This window comes from Phyllostomus hastatus, unplaced genomic scaffold, assembly GCF_019186645.2.
Source record: "Phyllostomus hastatus isolate PE091 unplaced genomic scaffold, TTU_PhHast_1.1 phas_scaffold_193, whole genome shotgun sequence".
NCBI lineage: Eukaryota > Metazoa > Chordata > Mammalia > Chiroptera > Phyllostomidae > Phyllostomus > Phyllostomus hastatus.
This window is the reverse complement of record NW_025334015.1, coordinates 9,331,388-9,353,460: the sequence shown is the minus strand read 5'-3', so window position 1 is coordinate 9,353,460 and position 22,073 is coordinate 9,331,388. Positions and strand designations below refer to the sequence as shown.

General features: G+C 50.5%; 1 protein-coding gene across 2 annotated transcripts in view; it reads left to right on the top strand.

The window, feature by feature from the left end:
* The first annotated feature begins 302 nt into the window (after window positions 1–302).
* Window positions 303–22,073, top strand: part of ST14 (ST14 transmembrane serine protease matriptase) — a 37,946-nt gene continuing 16,175 nt past the window's right edge. Inside the window, exon 1 of one of the 2 annotated variants that reach the window (XM_045860360.1) lies at window positions 303–606. In XM_045860360.1, the coding sequence (XP_045716316.1) occupies window positions 526–606 (81 nt within the window). In that variant the 5' untranslated portion in view covers window positions 303–525. Of the gene's footprint in view, window positions 607–21,859; window positions 21,990–22,073 lie in introns of those variants that run through there. The other variant, XM_045860361.1, reaches the window with a different exon arrangement.

Genomic DNA, 22,073 nt, shown 5'->3' with positions numbered 1-22,073 from the left:
AGAGGGAAAAGGTCCCTCTCCCGCAGGGAAGGCAAGCACGCAGGTGGCTTCTGTTGAGGCCGTCGGTAGACAGTTACTGTGCGTGCGGGGCCTAGTTATTGCTAACGGCCACCACCAGTTGAGTCCCCGCACCTTATTTCTCCAACGCCTTCAGGCCGGCGGCCTTATTTTCCCCTTTACCAGAGGGGAGGCGGTTCCCCGGAGGCTTTGGGGGAGGCGGGAGCCCACGAAGAGGAGGCAGTTCTGGGAAAGGTGCCGGCGAGGGCGGCCGCGGCGAGAGCGGCTGGCGGTGGGGCGGGCCCGGGGAGGCCACACCCTGAAACTACCTGCGCGGGGCAGGAAGAGTGAGGGCGAGAGCCACTCTGCGGGCGGCCGGCGCTGGGCTGGTGACCAGGACTCACCGCGACCTGCGCCCCCTGTGCCTCGTGCGCCCCGCGTCCCCCGCGACCCCTAGACCCGGCGGCGATGGGAGCCGGCTACTGGCGCGGACCACGCCTCTGAGACCCGCGACCGGCCACCGGGACCATGAAGAGCAATCAGGGCCGCAAGGGCGGAGGGGGCTCCAAGGACCTCCGTGCGGGACTCAAGTACAACTCGCGGCTGGAGGTGAGCGAGCGTGCGCGGCGGCGGGGTAGCGAGGACGCGCTCCGGCCGGGCTGCAGCCCTGACCCGCCCCAGGCGAGGGTCCCGGGGCTTTGTAGGCGCCGTTCGGGCCGGGGAGTCTGGAGTGCGGCTAGGAGCTGATCGGTTTGAGAGGGCGCCCCGGCCCCCCGGCGCGCTGCGCTTTGTCTTGGCCGAGGGACCGCTCCACTGCCCCTTGGTGGCCGGTGCGCTGGCCCAGCAGGTGGAATTTCCTGTTTGGTGGGTGCCTGGCCTGAGGACCTTTGGTACTTGTCGTGCTGTGCGCGGGCGAGGCGGGAATGCTCAGGTTTTTGGAAAAGCCGAATCTCCAGCCCAAAAAGTGACCGTCTCGCTTCCTCCGTGGACTCGGCGCTACTGAAGCACCTCCAGAAGGAACCGGGGGCGGAGGCTTGGAGTGGGTGATTTGGGCGGGAAAAGGGAGGTTTCCAGGGGACTTTGGAGTCGTAGTCTTCGTGTCCTCTTAGGAATTTGTTTTTTCCTTACCGGTCAGAGGCACTGTGGGCCCTTTGCAGAGGGCACCCGGGAGACTAGAGCTTCTGGTTGCCCTGGAGCGTGGAGCTAAGGACTTCAGGGTGGGGCTCAGCTGGGCTTCTCGGAGAGAGGACGCAGCTTTTGGGGAAGATGACTGTATGGGAAGGGATGTGGTAACGTGTGTCTTGAACGTTTTAGACACTGAAGCCGGGAGCCCTTGTTTGGCAGGAAGAACAACGAGAGACCTGAGAGAGTGCAGAGACATTACGTTCAGGCAGAGCTGGGGATGGGTTGTTAGTTACCTTATCCAAGGACACACCTAGGTGGCAGTGCTCTGGCAGGACTGGCAGCCAGGCCTCCACCTGTCTGTCCAGCGGGGTCCCCAGGTTTCCTGGAGGGCCAGGTGAGGGTGGCACTGAGTGGACGCTGATGGCAGGGGCTGCTCTGGGAGGGAGCTTTGCTCTGCAAAGCGCAGGTGGAACTGTGGCCTGTGTTCCTGGGTCCCGGACGTCCTCTCTGTCCCACACTGTGGCCAGTACCCCCGTGTCAGGTCCAGATTTGGAGTTCTCTGAAATCACTTCCTTTTCTCCAAGCGGCACGTCGGCCCACTTTTCTCTCCCTGACCTGAGGAGTTGCTTCTGCTGCGCCTCCGCCTGCGTGAGGCAGCCTCACCTGGATGGATGCCTCTATTTTCCTTTCTGTAATCGCCCTGTTTGTGAAGCCTTGCTAATTGCCTACTGGGGCTCTGGACTCCGGCCTCCTCAGCAGAGGGCCTGTGGCTTGGCATTTGTTATTTCAGGGCGGGTTTTTTTTTTATCATGACTTCCTTTTCTGGGACTTCCTTTTCTGAAAGCAGGTCTTCTTGGAGTCTCCTCTGAATCATCTTGCTGGTCTCCCCACTCCTGCCCTCCAACAGGGGCCAGTCCTGGGGCTCCGCTCCACATTCTGCCTGGAGCTCCAAGGGCCCGCTGAGTTCTGTGACCACTGCCCTTGCTTTCTTTTCCCCTGGCCGCCTGCTCATTGCCTCATGTTCTGTGGAGCTCACACGTCCTCCACCCGCCTGCGGTCTTCCTTCCACTTCCAGTGCCGGGGTTTCCCTGCACAGGAATCCCTCTGTCTGTGCACTGAACCAACTATGTGCCTCACTCTGTGCTGGGCGCTGTTGTGAGAGGACTCTTAAAGGCAAATAAGGTATGGTTGCTTCCCTTAAGGAATTTACAGTCCTGAGAGCCGTGCTCAGAGGCGTGTGTAAAACAGAGAGGACACAGTGTGCCCTGCAAGAAGTGGCCCTCTCCGCCCAAAGCTCATTTCCATTTCTCCAGGAAGTCACTCTCCCTCCCACCCTGTGCCCTCCCAACCATCTCCCTCCCTGGACCACCTGATAGTGTTCACAGTCAGGTCTGCAGACTCTGCCTTCACTTGTTCCCTGCCCAGGAGGTGGGTGCCTCCTGTGGGTTTGTCCTCAGCGTCCTCAGCGCCTAGCTGGGTCATGCCAGCCCCCACAGGGCACTGTGGCTTCTGGGAAAGTCCTTCCCAAGTCTGATGACTCTGGCCCCTGCCCCACCCTCACCTGTTCCCCTCTGAGCTCCCTACTGCCTCTGAAGCCCTGGGGCCCAACTGCATGAGGGTAGAGGGGTTGTGTGAGCCCTGTCCGCGGGAGAGCAGGTGCACAGATGCCCATCATTATGGCTGTTAACAAGAACTGGGAAGCCTGCCTCGCTGGGTGTTCTGGCCTATGCTGAAGATTAATCCTGGCCCTAAAGCTGCTGTGGCACCCCTTGATTCCGTCCAAAGTCATGACTGGCCCACGTAAAGCTCGGTACGCCCTAGGCCTGTGGAAATCAGTGTTGGGATGTCAGATGGGGGTGGTGTTAGGCTGGACAGCTTTGGCTTTTCAGAGAGTTATCTCTGTTAAAGGGTCAAACATTCACTCATCCACAGAACAGGTATCAGGTACCCCCACTGAGAATGCACCAGGTACAGGGCAGCAGCACTGGGAGAAAAATCAGGCACACGGTCTCTGTCTTCAGCTGGAGGGGTCAGAGTGGGTGAATTGGGACCAGAGGCCGTCTGCCATGTGGTGGCAGGCGTGACCAACATGGAGGCAAGACCTGGTGCTGCCGCTTTCCTGCCAGGTGAACTCAGAGATGTTACCTAATCTCCAGGAGCCTCTGTATCTGCGACGATGAAACAGGATGACGTACATATTACAGGTTTGCGGCGAGGATTAAAAGGCATTCTTTACATGAAAGCCATGTGTAAGCTGCAGCGTGGAGTGTCAACCACAGTTTGAATTTCTGAGTTGAAAAAGGCTCGAGACAAGCAGTAAGGATGTGGTGTTAGTAGGATGGATGCCTGGGAGGAGGCTCACAGCCAGGCTGTCCTCGGTGTGCTGCCCTGGCCCTGCTGGACACAGGGAGTCTCTCTGAGGAGTGACCAAATCCCAGCAATCGAGACCCTCCTCCTATGGTTCCAAGTTTCATTTCCCTCCCTTCATGCAGCTACTATGAAAATGATCCTCTGTGAAAAGAAAAGCGTGCTGAGACCATATATATAACCAACTACTCGTCTCTTACTCCTTATTCCCCTCCCACCCCCACCATAAAAAATAAAGCTCTTAAAGATTTCCTTCTTTCTTGGGGCTCTCCAGAGGCTCATGTGCTGGCAGGTGGGTGCGGGGGGTGAGGAAGAGCAGGGAAGGTGGTCAGCGGTGGGGCACCCAGAGTGTTCCTTAGGTGGGGACTCATCTTCAGGTGCTGCAAATGGACAAGAAGGTGCCTTCTCCACGGGCCTTCTGTCCGCCGTGGTCCTGGGAGGGCCTGGACATTCATGGCGCTCACTTAGGAGGTGGGAACACTGAGGCGCAGGAGAAGACGGCTGTCACATGGAAGTCACCTGCTGCCTGTGGGACTCCGCTGGGGCGGAGCTGCCCGGACCAGGCTTGTTCGTGGTGGCGCCGTGTCCTCTCACTCTGCTGCAGGGGTGGGCATGTGACTGCCTGCGCTGTGGCATGTGGCCATTGTGGTCCCAGAATTCTGCTGGTGTCAGTTCCTTTTTTGGCTTGTGGTTCTGTCCAGGCTTTGGGCTCTTGCTGCTCCTAAGAGGGAAAGTCCATTGTTGGGGGAGGAGAGTGTGACGGAGGCCCCAAGGCACCCAGGGCCCAAAGACATTGCTTCTGACATTGTGCACACACTCCTGGAGTGTTTAGAGAACTAATAATCATTGCCAGCATTTATTGAGCATATATTATATATTATGCCTTTTAGTATTATTATTATCATCATCACCCTTTTGTAGGTGAGGAAAACGGAGCACAGAGAGGCTTGCCTAAGGTCACAGAACAAGACAGTGGGAGCGGGATTTGAACCCAGGGAGTCTGACTTGGCTGTCTTTTACTTGGACCACTCTAGTGCAAGACGGGGCTGTCAGTCCGGTGGGCCCAGGAAGGGATGGATTACTAAGGGTAAGCATTGATTTTATCCGGGCAAGAAACTGGATTTCCCTTTTTGGGATGTTTCTGAGATGCCTGAGGTGTAGCAAAATTAGAATAGCCTTTATGGTGTGAGCATGAGAATAGGAACTGCTGAGCTTTTCCAAGAATTCTCACCTTGGCTGGTAGTAGTGAGAGGCACGTTTGGGGCTCCCTCAGAGCCTGTGACCAATTGTTGTCCTTTTTTATTTGTTAAGAACTTTTCTAAAAGCAAGCCCTGGCTAGTGTGGCTCAGTGGATTGAGCGCTGGCCTGTGAACCAAAGGGTCGCCGGTTCGATTCCCAGTCGGGGCACATGCCTGGGTTGCAGGCCAGGTCCCAGAAGCAGGTCCCTACTACAGATTCTGTCTTGGAATCTCCTGTTTTCAGTATTTGTTCATTCTTACCAGGCATAACAACAGAATCCTTAGAGTCTTTGTGACAGCTGACTGACTGGTTAAAATCTTGGCTCTTTTGTCTCTCTGATGTGGCGATGACCATGGTGACATGGAGAATATGATGGCAGTCATTGCATGTGCACAATTAAGTTCATTATCTGTATCCTCAAGGCAACTGTGTGGGGGAAAAAAGGCCTGGTTTACAGAGGAGAATAGGAGGCTCAAAGGGTTTGAGTAATGGCCCAAAGGCAGAGGTAGAACAAGAATTCACACCTAGATCTGTGAGACTTCAAAGCCTATGCTTTTCACAGCAGCGTCTGGTGATTGATGCGTATTCCCAGCAAAACCCCAGAACACGCTGTTACCAGGGGCAAGTGCCAGGCGCCAGAGCAAGTTCACCCAACACCTCTTGCCCCACACTTGTCTGGTCTCCCCTTTTGATGCAGTTCCTCATCTGGTCGACCAGGAGTCTGGCTGGAGATGCGATTTCAACAAACCTTTGAACAAGATGTACCTTTGTTTATTATGTACACACATAAAAGTCATAATGGAAAATATTTTAAAAGATATTTTATTTATTTATTTTTAGAGATGGGGGAAGAGAGGGAGAGGAACATCGATGTGTGGTTCCCTCTCACATGCCCTCACCTAGGACCTGGCCCAAAATCCAGGCATAGGCCTTGACCTGGATTTGAACAGGTGAACCTTAGATTGTGTACAGTTTCATGCCTTTCCCCATTTCCTGCCCTGTGCATATGTTTTATCTAGTTTGTTGTTATGCTCATGACAACCTGTGTCCTGGAAAAGGCATTCTATCACCTCCTGTCTGCTGGGCACAGTGGAGGACGGGGAGCCTGGGGGACAGTAAGGTCTGGTAGGTTTCTGTCTGGTTGAAGGACTGTGCCCAAGATGGTCCATTTATGGATCTAAGTCCCTCTGGGCTGTTCCTGACTCCTTCCCGGGTTCTGCGACATTTCTTCTCTAGTAGCAACCTGATGAGGTCTTGAGCACTTGCTTATCATCTTTATAGATGGATGACACCCTCCTGGGAGGGAAAGGCCATACCTTGGATGACTTAATTCTGAGTCAAAAGGATGCAAACGGCCTTCAGGACAGGCTGCCAAGAACAGAATCGTGTCCATCCATGTTAGAGTTAGGAGTAAGTGCTGCGTAAGCGCAGCACCCTGACAACGGGAACAAAAGCCACCTCCCTCCCACTGCGCTGTGGTGATGTGAGTGTGACCTCCCACCTGTGGTGATATGAGCTGGGAGTGAGCCAGGGCGGTGAAGGGCAAGTGCAGGTCCTGCGTGGAGGGTTGACACCAGTTTGGCTCAGATAAGTAGAAAGAATTAAAAAATGGGGAAAAGTACCCAGAGAAGCATTTTACTATGTCTTGCCTATGCATGCTTTCTGAAGGAAGTTGTTTTTTTTTTTCTTGTTACAAAAGCTAGGAAGGGTTTTTTGTTGCTTGTTTTTCTTTTTAAGTCAAGCAATACAGAAATATGTAAAGTAGAAGGTGAAATTCCTCTGAAAATCTTCCAGATTTCATGACCTCCATAAATAGTTTGTCTTATGTTGTCTCACAAGTCTTCTGTGCATACACAAATATGTACTTATTTGGATATTAACATATTTGTGTACATGACCCTTTCCAAATGGAATCAGGTCATTCCTATTCTGCAACTGAAGATATGGTTGTAATTAATTAATTTGTTACCCATTTTTTCACTCTCTGAGCCCATGATAAGATTGTAGAGCAAACACACAGCCTCCAGAGTCCCCCCACCCCTGCTTCCTCCCACCCCCCAATTCTTAAGGAGCAGGGGGTTTACCCGGAGAGTGAGACTGGGGTGGAGGTGTGATGGGGGAGCTGGGGAAACCGGAGGAAGTCTTCTCACTAAACGGTGGGGGAGGGGCCCTGCGCGGGAGCGTCTCAGAGCGGGCACCTGGGGTGTTGAGAAGGCTGGAAAGGGCCTGCGTATTTTCTGCCCTTTTTCTCATTTAACTTTGCATCTTAGATAGCTTTTCCATATTATCACCTACTCTTTTAAAAACCAGTTTTGATGGCTGCATAAGCTTTCACCAAGCGGAGATGTTATTTTTTTATTAATTATTTTAGTATTTGCGTGTGCGAATTGAACGTATTAATGGAAATAGCGTGATCCGGATAAGGGAGGTAACTGATGAAGCGCTCCCTGGAGCCCACGCCGGCCAGGCCTCACTTGGATTAAGCTGTTGAATCCCGGGTCCCATGTCTTAATGGGAATATTGCTAACTACAAGGCTGTGAGGTTGAACCAGGTGGACAGAGGCTTGGGAACACTTTGACTCCCGAGTGGTTGAGTCGAGTGTGTTTAGCCAGCGAAGGAGCAGGCTCAGAGTGAGCCTGTCGCCGCGGGAGGACTTCAGGAGCCGCCCTGAGCTGCGGAAGGGAGGCTGGCTCCCTGCAGTGCTCGGGTGCAGGGCCATTGTGTGGGCCACACGTGGGGAAGGGAGAATTTGTAATGCTGGCTCTGGATGGAAACCCTCCTTCCCCCAGGAAGGACGGCAGGCCGTGGGAGGACGGGAGGTGGATGAGGTGTAAATGCTGCCCGGCTCTCAGAATCCGATCCCAAGGATACAGTTCTGCCATCTCTCCTGGCCAGATCCTGTTACTTCCACCACTGGGATTCTGGGCTGTAACCTTAGACTCGGGTCCCTGGGCAGGGGTGGTGCTTTCCTGTTTGCCTATTCAGCCCTTTCCCCCAAAACAGCATCTCAGATCCGGCAGCCCCAGCATGCCCAGAGCTACCTGAGAGGGGGGTGGAGGTGTGTCCGAACGGAGGCAACTCCTGGAGGCAGGCAGGCTTGGGGCTTCCCCCTTAATGTCTGCAGACCCTTGGGTTCCCCAGGACAGCTGTGAGAAAGGTCAACAAAGATGAACAAGCTCACGATGCCTGCCGTGACTTTAATCATGCCCCAGGGAGTTTTGCTGAGTGAAGAAAGCCAGCAGTCCCTGAAGTTTATATACTGGATAACTCATTTCTGTAACTTTGGAAACCACACCTTTAGAACTGGAGGATAGGTTGGTGGGGAGGGGGCCAGGAGGAGGTGAGCATGCTCACACCCAGACAGCTGGAGGGGTCAGAATCTTGACCTTGACCATATGGGTGAATACAGGAAGGCACATCAGTGATGAAAGCTGATGGAACTTAGTACTCACACACAAATGAATGCAGGCAAAATGGGAAGTGTGAGTAAGGTCTGTGGGCTATGTCAGTGTTGTCATGTAACACGATTTTATACAATGTGAGCACTGGGGGGAACTGGGCCAAGTGTCCAAGGGATCTCTTGGTGTTTTGTCTTACAACCGCACATGATTTCATAGTGAGCTCGACCAAAATCTCACTAATGGGAAAAAAGCACAGCCTGTGGAATCAGATGCTGGCTCGGAAGAAAAGAAAAAGTCACGTGGCCCTGCCTTCACTCCTTGTTTCTCTTGCTGAGTCTGGGGGCCCCTGCCTGGTGGAGCCGCTGCAGGCTGACCCAGTGTGGGAGAAAAGGGGGAAGGTTTGGGGCAGAAAGGGCACCTCTGGCCAATGAGGACAGGCTGGCTCCACTGAGTGGGATCAGAGAGACCAGCGAGGGGCAGGGCAGCGGGGGCGGCGGGGTTGGGGGTGTGTGTGTGAACGTGGAGCCGGGATGGATTTCTCTGTTTGGAAGTACACAAGTTGTGTCGGCGGGGTGAGGGCGGGGAGCAGCTTTTAACTTTAAGGGGGAGCAGGGTGGTGGGGCGGCAGTCCAGACTTGAATGGGGCTGAATGTAGCTGGGCGCAGGGGTGAGCGCTGCAAGCAGAACCTGGGCTGTGGACTGAGGATTCTGTCCCCTTCCGGCACCGGACACAAATTTGGGAAGTTGCCTGGGCCCTGGCACCTTGCTCTGGGTACACCATCTAAGTCTGGCCGTGCAGTGAGAATTCTTTCAGGCAATTAATCAATCAGTCAATTGCTAACCCTGGCGAGGGCAAAGGCAGAGGGCACGGGAAGAGAAGCAGAACTGGGGCGCCCTGACCTACTCAACTTCCTGGCCTGCCTGCTGCTGTGTTAGTGGGGTGTCATGGATGCCCAGTGGTGGCTGCAGGTCCCAGGGAGAAAGTCTTGTGGATTGAGAGGGTCCCCGAGGTTTCTTGGAGGGGCTTGGCCTTGGCCTGCATCCTCGAGGGCAGGCGGGTTTCATGTAGGACTGGGGGCCTCCTGGCTGCAGCAGGGAGCAGTGGGGCGGCCAGCACCCCTGGGCCAGAGTGGAAGGGGTGGAAATCCCTAACAGTTCTGGGCACGGGGTGCCGCCCCCTAGGGCCCAAGATGTGGGTTAGCGTAGGCAGAGTTTCGCAGCTCACTCTTTAAGGCAGTTACTCTCTGAGTTTCGGTGTCCTGGGGGTGGGGGCAGGGACAATAGATGTCCCTTGCGACGCAGCAGGTGTCCTGAGCAGAACACTGGCTTTCGGTCAGACAGGCCTGGCTCTGGAACACAGCCCTGCCCCTTCTTAATTTTGGGGGGTTTTGACATGTTTCCTTCTTTTAACCCATTTTCTCGTCTGAAAATGAAACATAGTTGCAAGAATTAGAGATGATAAACATTAAAAACACTTAACGTGACACCAAGAGACACAAAAATATGTTTCTTGTGGCCTCCACCCCCTCCCAGAGCTGTGTTAGAGACGGTGGCTGTGAAAGCCCCTTGGTGACCTTGGGGTCACCTGTGGCCTGTGGACTTCTGGGGGGCATGCCCTGAGGCTCCTAGGATAGGTGTGGTTTCACCCAGTGGTTTTGAAACCTGTCACGTTCTTTTGGGACAGGGTCTCAAGGACAGGGACTTGCTGTTCTGCCAACCAGTGTGTTTCTTTTATTTTGAGGTGTTGCAAAAAAAATTGCATTTGAAATAAGGTTTTAATGTTCTAAGAAACGTTTTGGAACGACTGGAACTTGATGTGTAAACTGAGACCCAGGGTGTAGGCAGTGGTGGGGCAGACTCGCTGGCTTTGCTGGGTACAGCGCTTCTGGGTCGAGGGTGGGTGGGAAGATGCCAGGGAGGGCTTTGAGAGCTCCCCTCTGTCCCCCAGCACGATCCCTGCCTCCCTCAGTGCAGCGCAGAGGAGGAGAGGGAGGGGAGCCCGAGCGGGAGGCCCTCCTGGTGCAGGGCGTGGGCCGGGCCTGGCCGACCTTGGTCTGTGTCTCCCTGGGGCTTCCTGGAAGACCTGCCAGGTCTGCTCTTGCCTGGCTGTTGGAGGCCACCAGGTAGACTTGTGCTGTTAAGGGTTTGTTTTTTGTTTGTTTGTTTGTTTGTTTGGTTGGTTTTAACTTGAACTCCAGCTGCTCCACCAGACCAGGGAGGGGAATGGGCCCCGCCTGGCTTTGGGCAGATGGATGGACGGCGGCGGGTGGAGAAATCAAAATCAAAGGGGGATCGCAGGGAGGCCCTGTCATTAGTGTGAATCAGCTCATTTGTTCACAGCACCTGTACTTAGAGGGCTGTAAGGGGTTATTAACCTAGTTTTTAGAGGGGAGGACAAAGACAGCAGTATTTGCTCCAGTGTCAGAGTTCCCAGGCCTGACCCCTCCTGTCAGTCATGCCCTCCCCAGTCCCTCCAAAGGTAAAGAAGAGACTTGCATTCAGGGCCCCCCTCCCCACCCTACCCAGTCTGTTGTTTGTCCCCTTTGGGGGTCTTGTTGCCAGGGTGCATGGTGCCGGGACCATGGCTGGCTGCGTGGGCAGGCCCCTGAGCAGTGCAGGGCGTTGGGGAGGAGACACAGGCATGAACCTGCCGGAGCTGCAGGAGCTGCAGGCCGGCTGGCAGAGGGCCAGCCGCTGGGTTTCTGTGGCGACACGGTGCCCGCGGTTGGCTGAGTCAGGCCCCGGGGACTTTTCTTCCTGCTCTGGCCAGGTGTGCAGAGTTTTGTTTTATTCCTTCACTAGGAGCTAGTCGTGTGTGCCAGCTTTCTGTTCCCCTAGATGGCTTGGGGTCACAGATCTCAGGTAACTCTGGGCTCCTTCTTCTGGTGGGAGGGCAGGGACCAGTTCAAAGGGCAAGGGTGAGAGGGTTGAGCAACAAGAGGCGGAGGGTTCAGGAAGTCCACCACCAACCGAGCGGACCTCGGCTGGGCGTGTGCGTCCCTGCGGAGCTCTGGCGGCAGCCTAGGAGACTCTCGGTGATGCTCACAGTCTGCTGTGGGAGGGCCCCAGGGCGTGGAAGCGAAGTCCAGCCGCCTGCTGCAAGAGCGCTGTGTCCGAGTGCTTGCCTGAAACTGGCGGACCGGAACTGTGATGTGGCCCGACCGGCGCTTGTCGCACTGTGTGGGCCAGGCCAGCAGCCTCTTGGAAATGAAGGCCGAGTCTCTCGAACTTTAAGTTCCTAAGAATAAGCTGGGCCCTGCTCCTCCTGCTGTACCAGCATGTCCATGGAGAGGGGCTTGGGAACCTGGGTGCTGAGCAAGCACTGGGCTTCCTTTACTTTCTCTTTTATTGTTATTTTTCATGCCCGGACGAGTCTGGAAAATGCTGGGTATGATCCATGGGAACTGTAGCCTCTTGGTCTTCAGAATCTGGCTTCTTGTAAGATCAGTCACCCGGGTGGGTGGGTGGGTGGGTGGAGGATTCTGATGTGGGCTTTCTTCGCCCTTCCCGTTTATCCCTGTGGTCACGCTATACTGAACAAACCAGTGTCCTCTTATGCTGGTCACTCTGCTGGGCCGGGGCTGCAGTGGTGGCAGGACGGGGGGGCATCTTGCTCTTGGGAACCTGCACGTGGGCTGGCTGCTCTCTGCCCACAGCTGCCCGAGTTCTCCTCCGTGTGGGCGGGCACTGAAGCAGAGCGAGCCCCTCCTTCCTCCAGTCGCACCTCCGGCATCTCCGTGCTCTGCACGTCTGCAGTGTGTAGCATCGCCTGGGGTGACAAGTAGAGTGTTTTGTTTTTGAAATTCATTTTTTTAAACCCTCACCTGAGAATATATATATTTACTGGTTTTCAGAGGAAGGGGTGAGAGAGGCGGGGGAGAGAAAGAGAAATATTAATGTGAGAGAAACATGGGTCAGTTGGCTCCTGTATGTGCCCGACTGGGGATCAAACCCACAGCCCCTGGCTGGGGCTGGAATTCATTTTTGCACTGTCATCGTAGGGGCCTTGAGCCATGCTGTGTTTCTGGGGACTCTGGCCGGGATCTGACAGGAAGTGGCAGCATCAGGGAGCGGCCGTGAGCTCTGCATACGCTGGCTTTGTCTTCCTCCTTGTAAAGGAGGGCGCGCATCTCCCAGTGCCGCCAGAGCTCCTTCTCTCCTTGGAAAACCATCACACAGGCTCAGACTGTTCTTTCTTGCTTGAATAATCTCAGGGAGATTTTATGGTTCTAATGACCGCAGTGACAGTGATGACATCAGGGAATGGAAATCCGTCCTGTCTGGTGGTGGGTACACTGAGTCACCGAAAGTATGAGTGAACAGCACCTGCCCCACATCAACGGCGGAGTTGGCAGTGGCGCATGAAGCCAGCCACCCTTGTTCCAGTCTCAGGTCTGAGCAACACGCCTTTGTCTCCAGCCATTGACATCACTCCTGCCCCTTGACCTCTATCTTCAGCAGTAGATGTAGGTTATCAGTTGTCATGTGATGGGTCTTTCATGGTACCTCCCAGGACTCTGAGTAACGTCTTCTGTTTTCGATTCCTTCCCCTTCCCAGCGGGTCACACCCAACCTTAGCCAAATGAGTGACAATCTTGACAACAAACAAACAGTTTGGCACAAAGATTTACTTTTTCCTCATCTGCTTTGATTGGCATCTTGCATGGCTTTTTGGATAGTTAATGTTACTTTTGCCACTAAAACGTGTCAACACTCACCAGTTGCTTCTCTCCAGTGAGGACCATACTCCAAACTACCGATGACCTTTCTAACTTTGGGTTGGCTGGTCCCCAGAGCCAGTGGGAGGGCAGGCCCTGGAGAGTTTGGAGCTGGTGCCAGGTGTGTTAGTGTGTGCTTGGGGGTCAGGAGAAGGCTCCCCTCATGTGGGAGAATTCTTTGGTCGACTTGAACACAGCTTTTTGTTTGCTTAGTTTTTAGTTTTCCGCCCTAGTGAGTTTATTTCTGAACAGAAGTCGGGTGACTGCAAGGGTCTTTTTTACATCATCAAATAGCTTTTGTAAATTAGTTTTTTAGGATAACCACTGGCCTTGTGGAGGATACATGTCACTTGCGCTAGTGTGCTTAACATAGCAGAAAATGTGCCACTGTGACCCAGGCTTCTACATCCTCCTGGGTCTGGATGGCTCAGTGATCATCTGCCCCTGCACCCTGCCCCTTGGGGTCTTGCCCTTCACCCCTCCGGCTCTTCACTCTGTGGGCACCCCAAGCTCTTCATGCCCACTAGGGCTGTCCTCCAGGAAGTTGTTCCTTGTTTTCTTGTCTGCGCTGTGCTGAGCGTCTGGGGACTCTGGCTAGCTGGTGACAGTTGGCCATGAGGGCTATGTAATCTCTCTCTCTCTGCCTCTGTTTGCATAGACAAGCACCTGGCTTCACAGCACTGGGTTTTGTATGGGCACCTGCATATGCGTTTCCTTCTACAAAAGAGAGAGGAGAGGCCAAAGCAGGTACTGGTGTACTTTCTGTTCCTTTGGCTCTGTGGTGCATAGAGAGATTGTTAGGTGGGGAGAGATGGTTAGGTGTGTAGTTCAGTGGAGTGGGTGGGGGCTCCCTGCCCCCTCCTCCTCCAGGCGAGAGCACCGGCACCACCGCCCAGAGGGTGGAAGGACCTGGAAGGTGGAAGGGCGTGGTTCTTGCCCCAGCTGACCTCACTGCCTTTGGGACTTTGTACAAGCCACTCCCTCTCAGCCTCAGTTTCCTTATCACTAAAATGCCTCAGTTTGGCAACACAATCTGCAATAAGCCTAAAAATGGAGCCGAGAGTAGAGCTATAAAAGGAAATAGCCTGGTTACTGATTACACAGCATTTCTGGCAAGTGGAGCCCAGCCTTTGCTCCGCAGGAACGATCCAGGCCCTGCCGGCATGCCTGCCCCACTGCTGCCGGCCTGGCCCCAAGGCGGGGCCCAGTGGACCCTGGGGTGCACTGTCCAAGCTGTCGCCCACTGCCCCCTTCCCAAGGAGCTTGTTTTCTTTTTCCCCTGAATACTTGCTTCTTGAGCTCTGGGAGCTGACCTCTCTGGGAGGCAGAAACCGGGACCAGAACCAGGACAGAACCGGGACTGGCTGCGTGCTCTTACTATGTCATCCTTTCTCCCACCTCGTCTGTGGCCACAGCCCAACAGCCCCACCCTCCGCTCCCCCATCCTCCCCCTGCAGAGAGTCCAGGGCTGTAGGGAGGGGCAGGTAGGGAAATAGTTGGGAAATTACTCTGTCAATTGAAAATAAACATAATAAACAATTATTTTCTTACATTTCTTTTAACACATATGCACATACATCTATGTAGTCTGTTCAGAGAGTCTAACTTTAAAGCCTTTTTTAATTAAAATTATTTTATTAATTTATTAATTTATTAACTTATATTGCTGGCACTATTACCCAGGCCCCCACACCCCACCCCTTGGTCTGCCTCCACCCAGCCCCTTACTGGCCTTCAGCACATTGTATTTTTTCATTTTTACATATGACTAGACATCCAGGGATCACTGGTCATTTAAAGAAAACATACAACCTGAAAGAGAAAGACAAAGTTCTGAAGATAATTGAGACAAGGAAATCTAATTGGTAACTTAAGAAAGAGCCAGGAGGTAGTGCATTCATGAAATAAGAAAAATTGCCCAATAAAGTAACCCCAGAGCATAAAATATCTCTCTTGGAAATGAAATGCTACGTGATTTTCGAATTTAAAGAAAACCCTCCCTTGCCTTGATAACACGTCTTGAGATCAGGGAGGTTTAGCCCTCTGGGTTCGTTCTCCTGTTCACGGCGGGTCCGTTGCACTTCCCTGTGAATGGCAGGCCAGCTCGTCCATCTCTCCACAAGCCCTGCTGAAGTTTTGATCAGGGTTGTGTGGAGTGTCTAGACGAGTTTGAGAACGGACATCTGAACTATACCGAGTGGTCCAGTCCATGAACATGGTCTTTCAAAATGTCTCTTAGCACTGTTCTGTATTTTTCAGTGCACAGAGTGGGGGCATCTTCTGTCAGATTTGCCCCTGAGTATTTTGGATTGTTGCTGCTATTGTAGGTGATATTTTTTGAGTTTTAATTTTTAGTTGGTCATTGTTAACATATAACAACACAATTAATTTTTATATATTCATCTTGTATCCTGAAGCCCTACTAAACTCATTATTTCAGTAGCTTTTTTTGACTCCCAAATCTGGAGTCAGGAAGACTGTGGTATTAGCACAAAGTGAAGAGATCAAAGAGACCCACAGGTATGGGGACAGCTGATTTTTGACAAATTACTGTATCCAAATATGTATATACATGACTCAAAACCCACTAACAAAGCAAACCAATTTTAAAAAAACCATACAATTTGAAAAGACACTTCACCAGAGAAGATAAACAGATGGCAATCAAGTACATGAAAAGGTGCGAAACATCACTAGTCATTCAGGAAAAGCATCTTAAAACCATAGTGAGGTACCACTATACATCTGTTAGAATGGCTAAATTGAGAGGACTTCTGGCCAAGATGGAGGCATAGGTAGACACACTGTGTGCCTCCTCGCACAACCAAAAGAAGGACAACAACAATTTAAAAACAAAAACAACCAGAACTGACAGAAAATCAAACTATATGGAAGTCTGGCAACCAAGGAGCTGAAGAAGAAACATTCATCCAGACAGGTAGGAGGGGCAGAGTTGGGCAGCCAGGGTAGAAAGGACTCATGGCAAGGCTGCAGCTGGTGGACCTGGTAAGGCAGCGGCTGGAGGACTGGATGGTCCCACATTCACGCACAGATAAACCGGGAGGAACAACTGGGGAGTGAGACAGATTGAGCAACCCAGTGTTCCAGCGTGGGGAAATAAAGCCTCGAAACACCAATTCAAAATACCTGTGAGGGTTGAGGCAGCAGCGGGAGAAACTCCCAGCCTCACAGGAGAGCTCATTGGAGAGATCCACACGGTCCTAGAATGAACATAAACCCACCCACATGGGAATCAGCACCAGAAGGGCCCACTTTGCTTGGGGGGTGTGGGGAAGTGATTGAAATCTGGCAGAGCGTGGAGCAAGTACCATTGTTTCCTCTCGGACCCCTACCCCCACATACAGCATCACAACCCAGTGACAGGGGTTGCCCCACCCTGGTGAACACCTAAGGCCCCACCCCTCACTATGTAACAGGCACTTCAAGACAAAAACAAATGGCCCAAATGAAAGAAAAGATCAAAGCTCCAGAAAAACTACAACTAAGCGACAAAGAGGTGGCCAACCTATCAGATGCACAGTTCAAAACACTGGTAATCAGGGTGCTCACAGAATTGGTTGAATATGGTTGCAAATTAAAGAAAAAATGAAGGCTATGCTAAGTGGAATAAAGGAAAATGTCCAGGGAACCAACAGTGATGGGAAGGAAACTGGGACTCAAATCAACAGTGTGGACCAGAAGGAAGAAAGAAACATCCAACCAGAAAAGAATGAAGAAATAAGAATTTGAAAAAATAAGGAGAGGCTTAGGAACCTCCAGGACATCTTGAAACATTTCAACATCCAAATGATAGGAGTACCAGAAGGAGAACAGGAAGAGCAACAAGTAGAAAACTTATTTGAACAAATAATAAAGGAGAACTTCCCCATTCTGGCAAAGAAAATAGACTTCCAGGAAGTCCAGGAAGCTCAGAGCGTCCCAAAGAAGTTGGACTCAAGAAGGAACACACCAAGGCACATCATAATTATATTATCCAAGATTAAAGATAAGGAGAGAATCTTAGAAGCAGCAAGAGAAAAGGAGACAGTTACCTACCAAGGAGTTCCCATCAGACTGTCAGCTGATTTCTCAAAACAGACCTTGCAGGCAAGAAGGGGCTGGAAAGAAGTATTCCAAGTCATGAAAGCCAAGGACCTACATCCAAGATTGCTCTATCCAGCAAAGCTTTTATTTAGAATGGAAGGGCAGGTAAAGTGCTTCTCAGATAAGGTCAAGTTAAAGGAGTTCATCATCACCAAGCCCTTATTATGTGAAATGTTAAGGGGATTTGTGTAGGAAAAAGAAGATAAAAAATATGAACTGTAAAACGACAGCAAACTCACAGTTATTAACAACCACACCTAAAACAAAAACAAAAACAAATTAAGCAAACAACTAGAACAGGAACAGAACCACAGAAATGGAGATCACATGGAGGGTTATCAGCATGGGAGTGGGAAGGGGAGAGAGAGGGTAAAGGTACAGAGAATAAGTAGCATAAACGGTAGGTAGAAGATAGACAGGGGGAGGTTAAGAATAGTATAGGAAAGGTAGAAGCCAAATAACTTATATGTATGACACTTGGACATGAACTAAAGGCGGGGAATGTGAGTGGGAGGTAGTGTGCAGGGCAGAGGGGAATAAAGGGAGTAAAATGGGACAACTGTAATAGCATAATCAAAATATATTAAAAAAGAAGAATGGCTAAATTTAAAAAGATGGACTGTGTCACGTACTGGGCAGGATGTGGACTACTGGAATCTTCATGCACTGCTGATGGGAGTGTAAAATAGCACAGTCACTTGGGAAAACTGTTTGGCAGCCTCCTACAAAGATACACCTGTCATGCGAACTTGGTGTTCTACTTCCAGGTATTTACCCAAGAGAAGTGAACGCATAGGCCAATGCAAGGACTTGTGCTGGGATGTGGGTAGCAGCTTTGTCTGTGATAGCCCCAAACCGGAAACACCCCAATGTCCCTCAGTAGGGGACTAGGGAAACAAATTGTGTATCCATACAATGGGGTACTAGTTAACGATAGAAAGGAATGCACTATTGACATGGTAAATGTAATAATGTGGACGGATCTCACAATACTGTGTTGAGCAAAGAAGCCAGACAATAAAGCATACATGCTGTGTGATTCCATTGAATGCTCTAGAAAAAGCAAACTAGTCTTCACCGATAGGAAGCAGTACGTGGTTGCTGGGGACAGGAAAGGGAATGGGGGGGACTGGGAGGGCAGGGCCAGGAGGCGACTTTTCAAGGTGAGGGGTATGTTCCTTATCTCGATTATGGTGATGGTTTTGTGGATTGTATACACATGCCAAAATTGCACACTGTAAATGTGCACAATTTATTTTGTCAAGTATACTTCAGTGAAGCAATTTTTAAAACTCTATAGGTTTATAAGAGTAAGTTTAAAAAAAAATTCCCAGAATGTTGAAGAATCCCAGAATCTGATAATGTGATGATGAAAAATGTGAAATATGAGAGTGGGGGTGGGCAACCCAGACGGAGGCTTAGAGGACTGCTCTTTATCTGTGGTCTTCTGAAGTTCCATCATGATGTGTTTAGTTGTGTTTGCTTTTTCATTTGCCTTTCCCACCGTTCACTGAGCCCTTAGATTTAAAGAGATATTCCTCTCTTTAGCTTTTGGAAATATTCTCTCAGTTGTTGTTGTTCTTGTTGTTCTTCTCTTTCTTCTTCTCCTCCTCTTCCTCTCCCCTCTCCCCTACCCATCTCCCTCTCCCCTCTTCCTCTCTTCTTCTTTTAAAATCCTCACCTGAGGACATGCTCAGTGATTTTAGAGAGAAATCTCCCTCCCAAGGGAGGGAGGGAGGGAGAGAGAGAGAGAGAGAGAGAGAGAGAGAGAGAGAGAGAGAGAGAGAGAAACATCAATGTGAGAGAGAAACATGGATTGGTTTCCTCTCTTTCAGCCCTGACTTGGGACTGAGCCCGCACCTAAGCTTGTGTCCTGACCAGGAATCAAACCTGGGACTTTTCAGATTATGGGATGATGCTCCAACCAACTGAGCCACACTGGCCAGGGCTCGCAGTATTTCTTTGATACTGTCCTCAGTTGGGCTCTGGAATTGGGCTCTGGTGTCATAAAAAGTAGAGGTGAGAAGGGAAGGGTGTTGTTAGAAGTCCTCAGATCCCCACCTCTGTCCCAAGCAAAAATGCCCCCACCCTACCAGTTCCCCATAAAAGGTGGGAAATTGATTTCTTGAGACCCAAGGACACCAGGTGCAGAGGAAGGCCATGGTGAAGGGCAGAAAGAGGCAAAGGTCTAGTCTCTCCCATGTTCTGGAATGCTGGTGCCTGGGCTTGAATCTCTCCATCCAACAGATGAGAAAATTAATCTCTGCATTAAAGCACCCCATGGAAAAGTTCTACATAGCTTAACTGTTGGGAGTGCCCAGTAAAAAAGCTGACTTCATTGTGGTCGACAGTAAAGCCACCTGTGCCAAACCATCACATAGAGCTTCCAACAGCCTTTCCGACCTCATTCCCGAATCTGAGCAACCTAGTGCCCTTGGGCTTTGGGGGAAAGCCTTCAGCATGAAAGAGAAAATAAGAACGGAGAAAAGGTACTCAGCAGAAATTCACAGATGAAAAGATGAAGCACTTGAAATTCAGGGAACAAGAAAGAACTCTTGCAAATTAAAGTTTTAGTAGAAAAATGGAAAACTCCTTAGAAAGATTAAGAAATAAGATGGATGATAGCAGAAAAAGGATAAGTTAGAGGTCAGTACAAATGTTAGAAATTGCAGAAAGTTAGACCAGAGGAAATGATGGGGAGGACATTACCTAGGAAATAGTGCAAGAAAGTTTCCTAGGCTGAAAGATAAGGGTTTCCACATTCAAAGGGCAGGTGGAGGGCTCAGTTTACCAAATGAAAAGACCCAATTGAAGGCTTTCAGAGAAAGATGAAAATTATGAATAAAAAGTAATGGATGTATACTATTATAATGTTTACAAAAGCCAAGTTAGAAGCTAAAAAACAATGGAGTCTTCAAACTTCTAAATGGAAAGTATTTGAAACCTATAGTTCTATACCCAGACAAACTATCAACAACTGTGATCCATGAGAGATGAAGACAGAGAATCCAGGAAGCAGGGCAGGTAACTCAAGAGGGAGGGGACCCCCAGGGTGACGGTGGAGGGTCCAGACAACAGACGTGGGAGAGACCAAAGGTCCGTAGGAGGGAGGCTCCCAGTATGAAAGTGAAGTGAAAGGTTATTTGACGGATTTTAGATATGGAAGATTAGAAGAGTATTACAGAGCTCTTAGATTGTATGGAAAGACTTGGGTGTATGTTAAAAAGAAACCCAAGTAAAAGAATATTTGCAGCCGGGAAAAGAAAAGATAGTTGCACTGGGAAGGAAAAAATAATGAACAATATTCTCAAAGACTAATACTGAAAACATTAAAGTATGGATATAATTTAAAAAAAAACTTTAGCCTGAGTCTTGGCTGGTGTGGTTCAGTGGACTGAGTGCAGACCTGTGGACCAAAAGGTTGCTGGTTCTATTCCCAGTCAGGGCACATGCCTGGTTGTGGGCCAGGTCCCAGCTGGGGTTGTGATGGATGTTTCCTTTGCACATCAGTGTTTCTCTCCCTCCTGCTCTCTTCCACCTCTCTAAAAATGAATAAATATTTTAAAAAATAAATAAAATATTTTAAAATAAAAAACTTTTAGGCTGATAACTATTGGGAGGTTGGGTGAGGGAAAGAGAAGGAATGACATTAAAATCCACAATATCATAATAGAAAATCAGTTTATTATTTTTTAATAGATGAATCAAGAGATAGTGGTATTGGCATATTATTTAGAAATATGGAGATGAATTCTAGAACAAGCAGTTTGAAAGCATTTTAAATGGTTGCCTCTGAGGTGTGTTTCTTTTCTTTTTTTAAATTTATTTTTATTGATATGTAATTGACATATGATATTGTGTAAGTTTAAGGTGTAGTGTATTGATTTGATACATTCGTGTACTCAGTATGATTATCATGGTACTGTTAGGTACGGAGTGTGTTTCTTTTTTTTTAAGTGATTTATGGATTGATTGGTTGACTGATTGATTTTTAGAGGGAGAGGAAGGGAGGTAGGAGAGAGAGAAACATCAATTTGTTGTTCCACTTATTGATGCATTCATTGGTTGATTCTTGTATGTGCCCTGATGGGGGCTCAAACTCGAAACTATGGTGTATTGGGATGATGCTCAAACCAACTGAGCTACCCGGCCAGGGCTGGAGTGTGCTCCTGTGTGCGGTATTAGATAAAGTCACAAATACAGCCAATTAGGAAACTAAGAAGGATCTGAAAGTGGCAGGAGTGTGGAGAATGTTTTATAGATAATGTTTAAATATGACGAACCAAGAAATGTCAGCTTAAAAACACATTTTTTGAGTTAAGAGGTTAACACCAGAAGAACCACATCTGGAAACTGTTAAAGGTGGGCATATCTGTGGAATTTGGATTGTGGGCTCCTGCTTTTATTCCAAACCCTTCACACTGGGTATAAGGTGGTTAAGCCTGCCGACCTTTACATTCCATGACCTGCAGCCGCGTCCCGGACTGAAGGCAGGCGGGCAGAGTGTGCTAGAGAGGCTGCCTGCCAGGGCACGCTGACGCTGCACCTGCCCCATCCACCTCCATGTCTCTCTTCCTGGATGCCCCTTGACAGGGAGGAGCTGGGAAACCGCCATCCTGCTTGTGGGAAGTTTTGTTGCTTTCCCGCTCTTGGGTCTGAGCATGGGTGTGGATTCCGGTAGAGGTGTGACCTTCTCACCTTACCTGTGAGCTCCTGTACTTGGACCCAAGGCTGGAAGCAGGGTAGTTGGTCCCCACGGCATGGTGGGGCCTCCCAGGTCCACTGCCTTTCTACTTCAACTGGTTAAACTTTGGCCAAGCAGGGCCACTGTGGGGGCGGGGGGGGGGGGTGCAGTCTTTGTGCTGCCCACAGCATGAAGCTTCTAGAAAGTGCAGGGGGCCTGTGGGTCTGGGGCTGTGGTGGCCGAAGGAGGGGCCTTTAGAAACTTTCAACTAGCCACCGGTTGGCCAATCACAGGCCTGGGCTGGGCCCACCTCCCGGACACCTGGGCATCTACCTGCATCAAAGATGATTCATGTAAGTGAGTGGAGGAGAGTTGTGGTGCCCGGGTGTGGATAGGCCAGTGAGGTGAGAGAGTTTCGGAGCTGCAGTGCCTTTCTC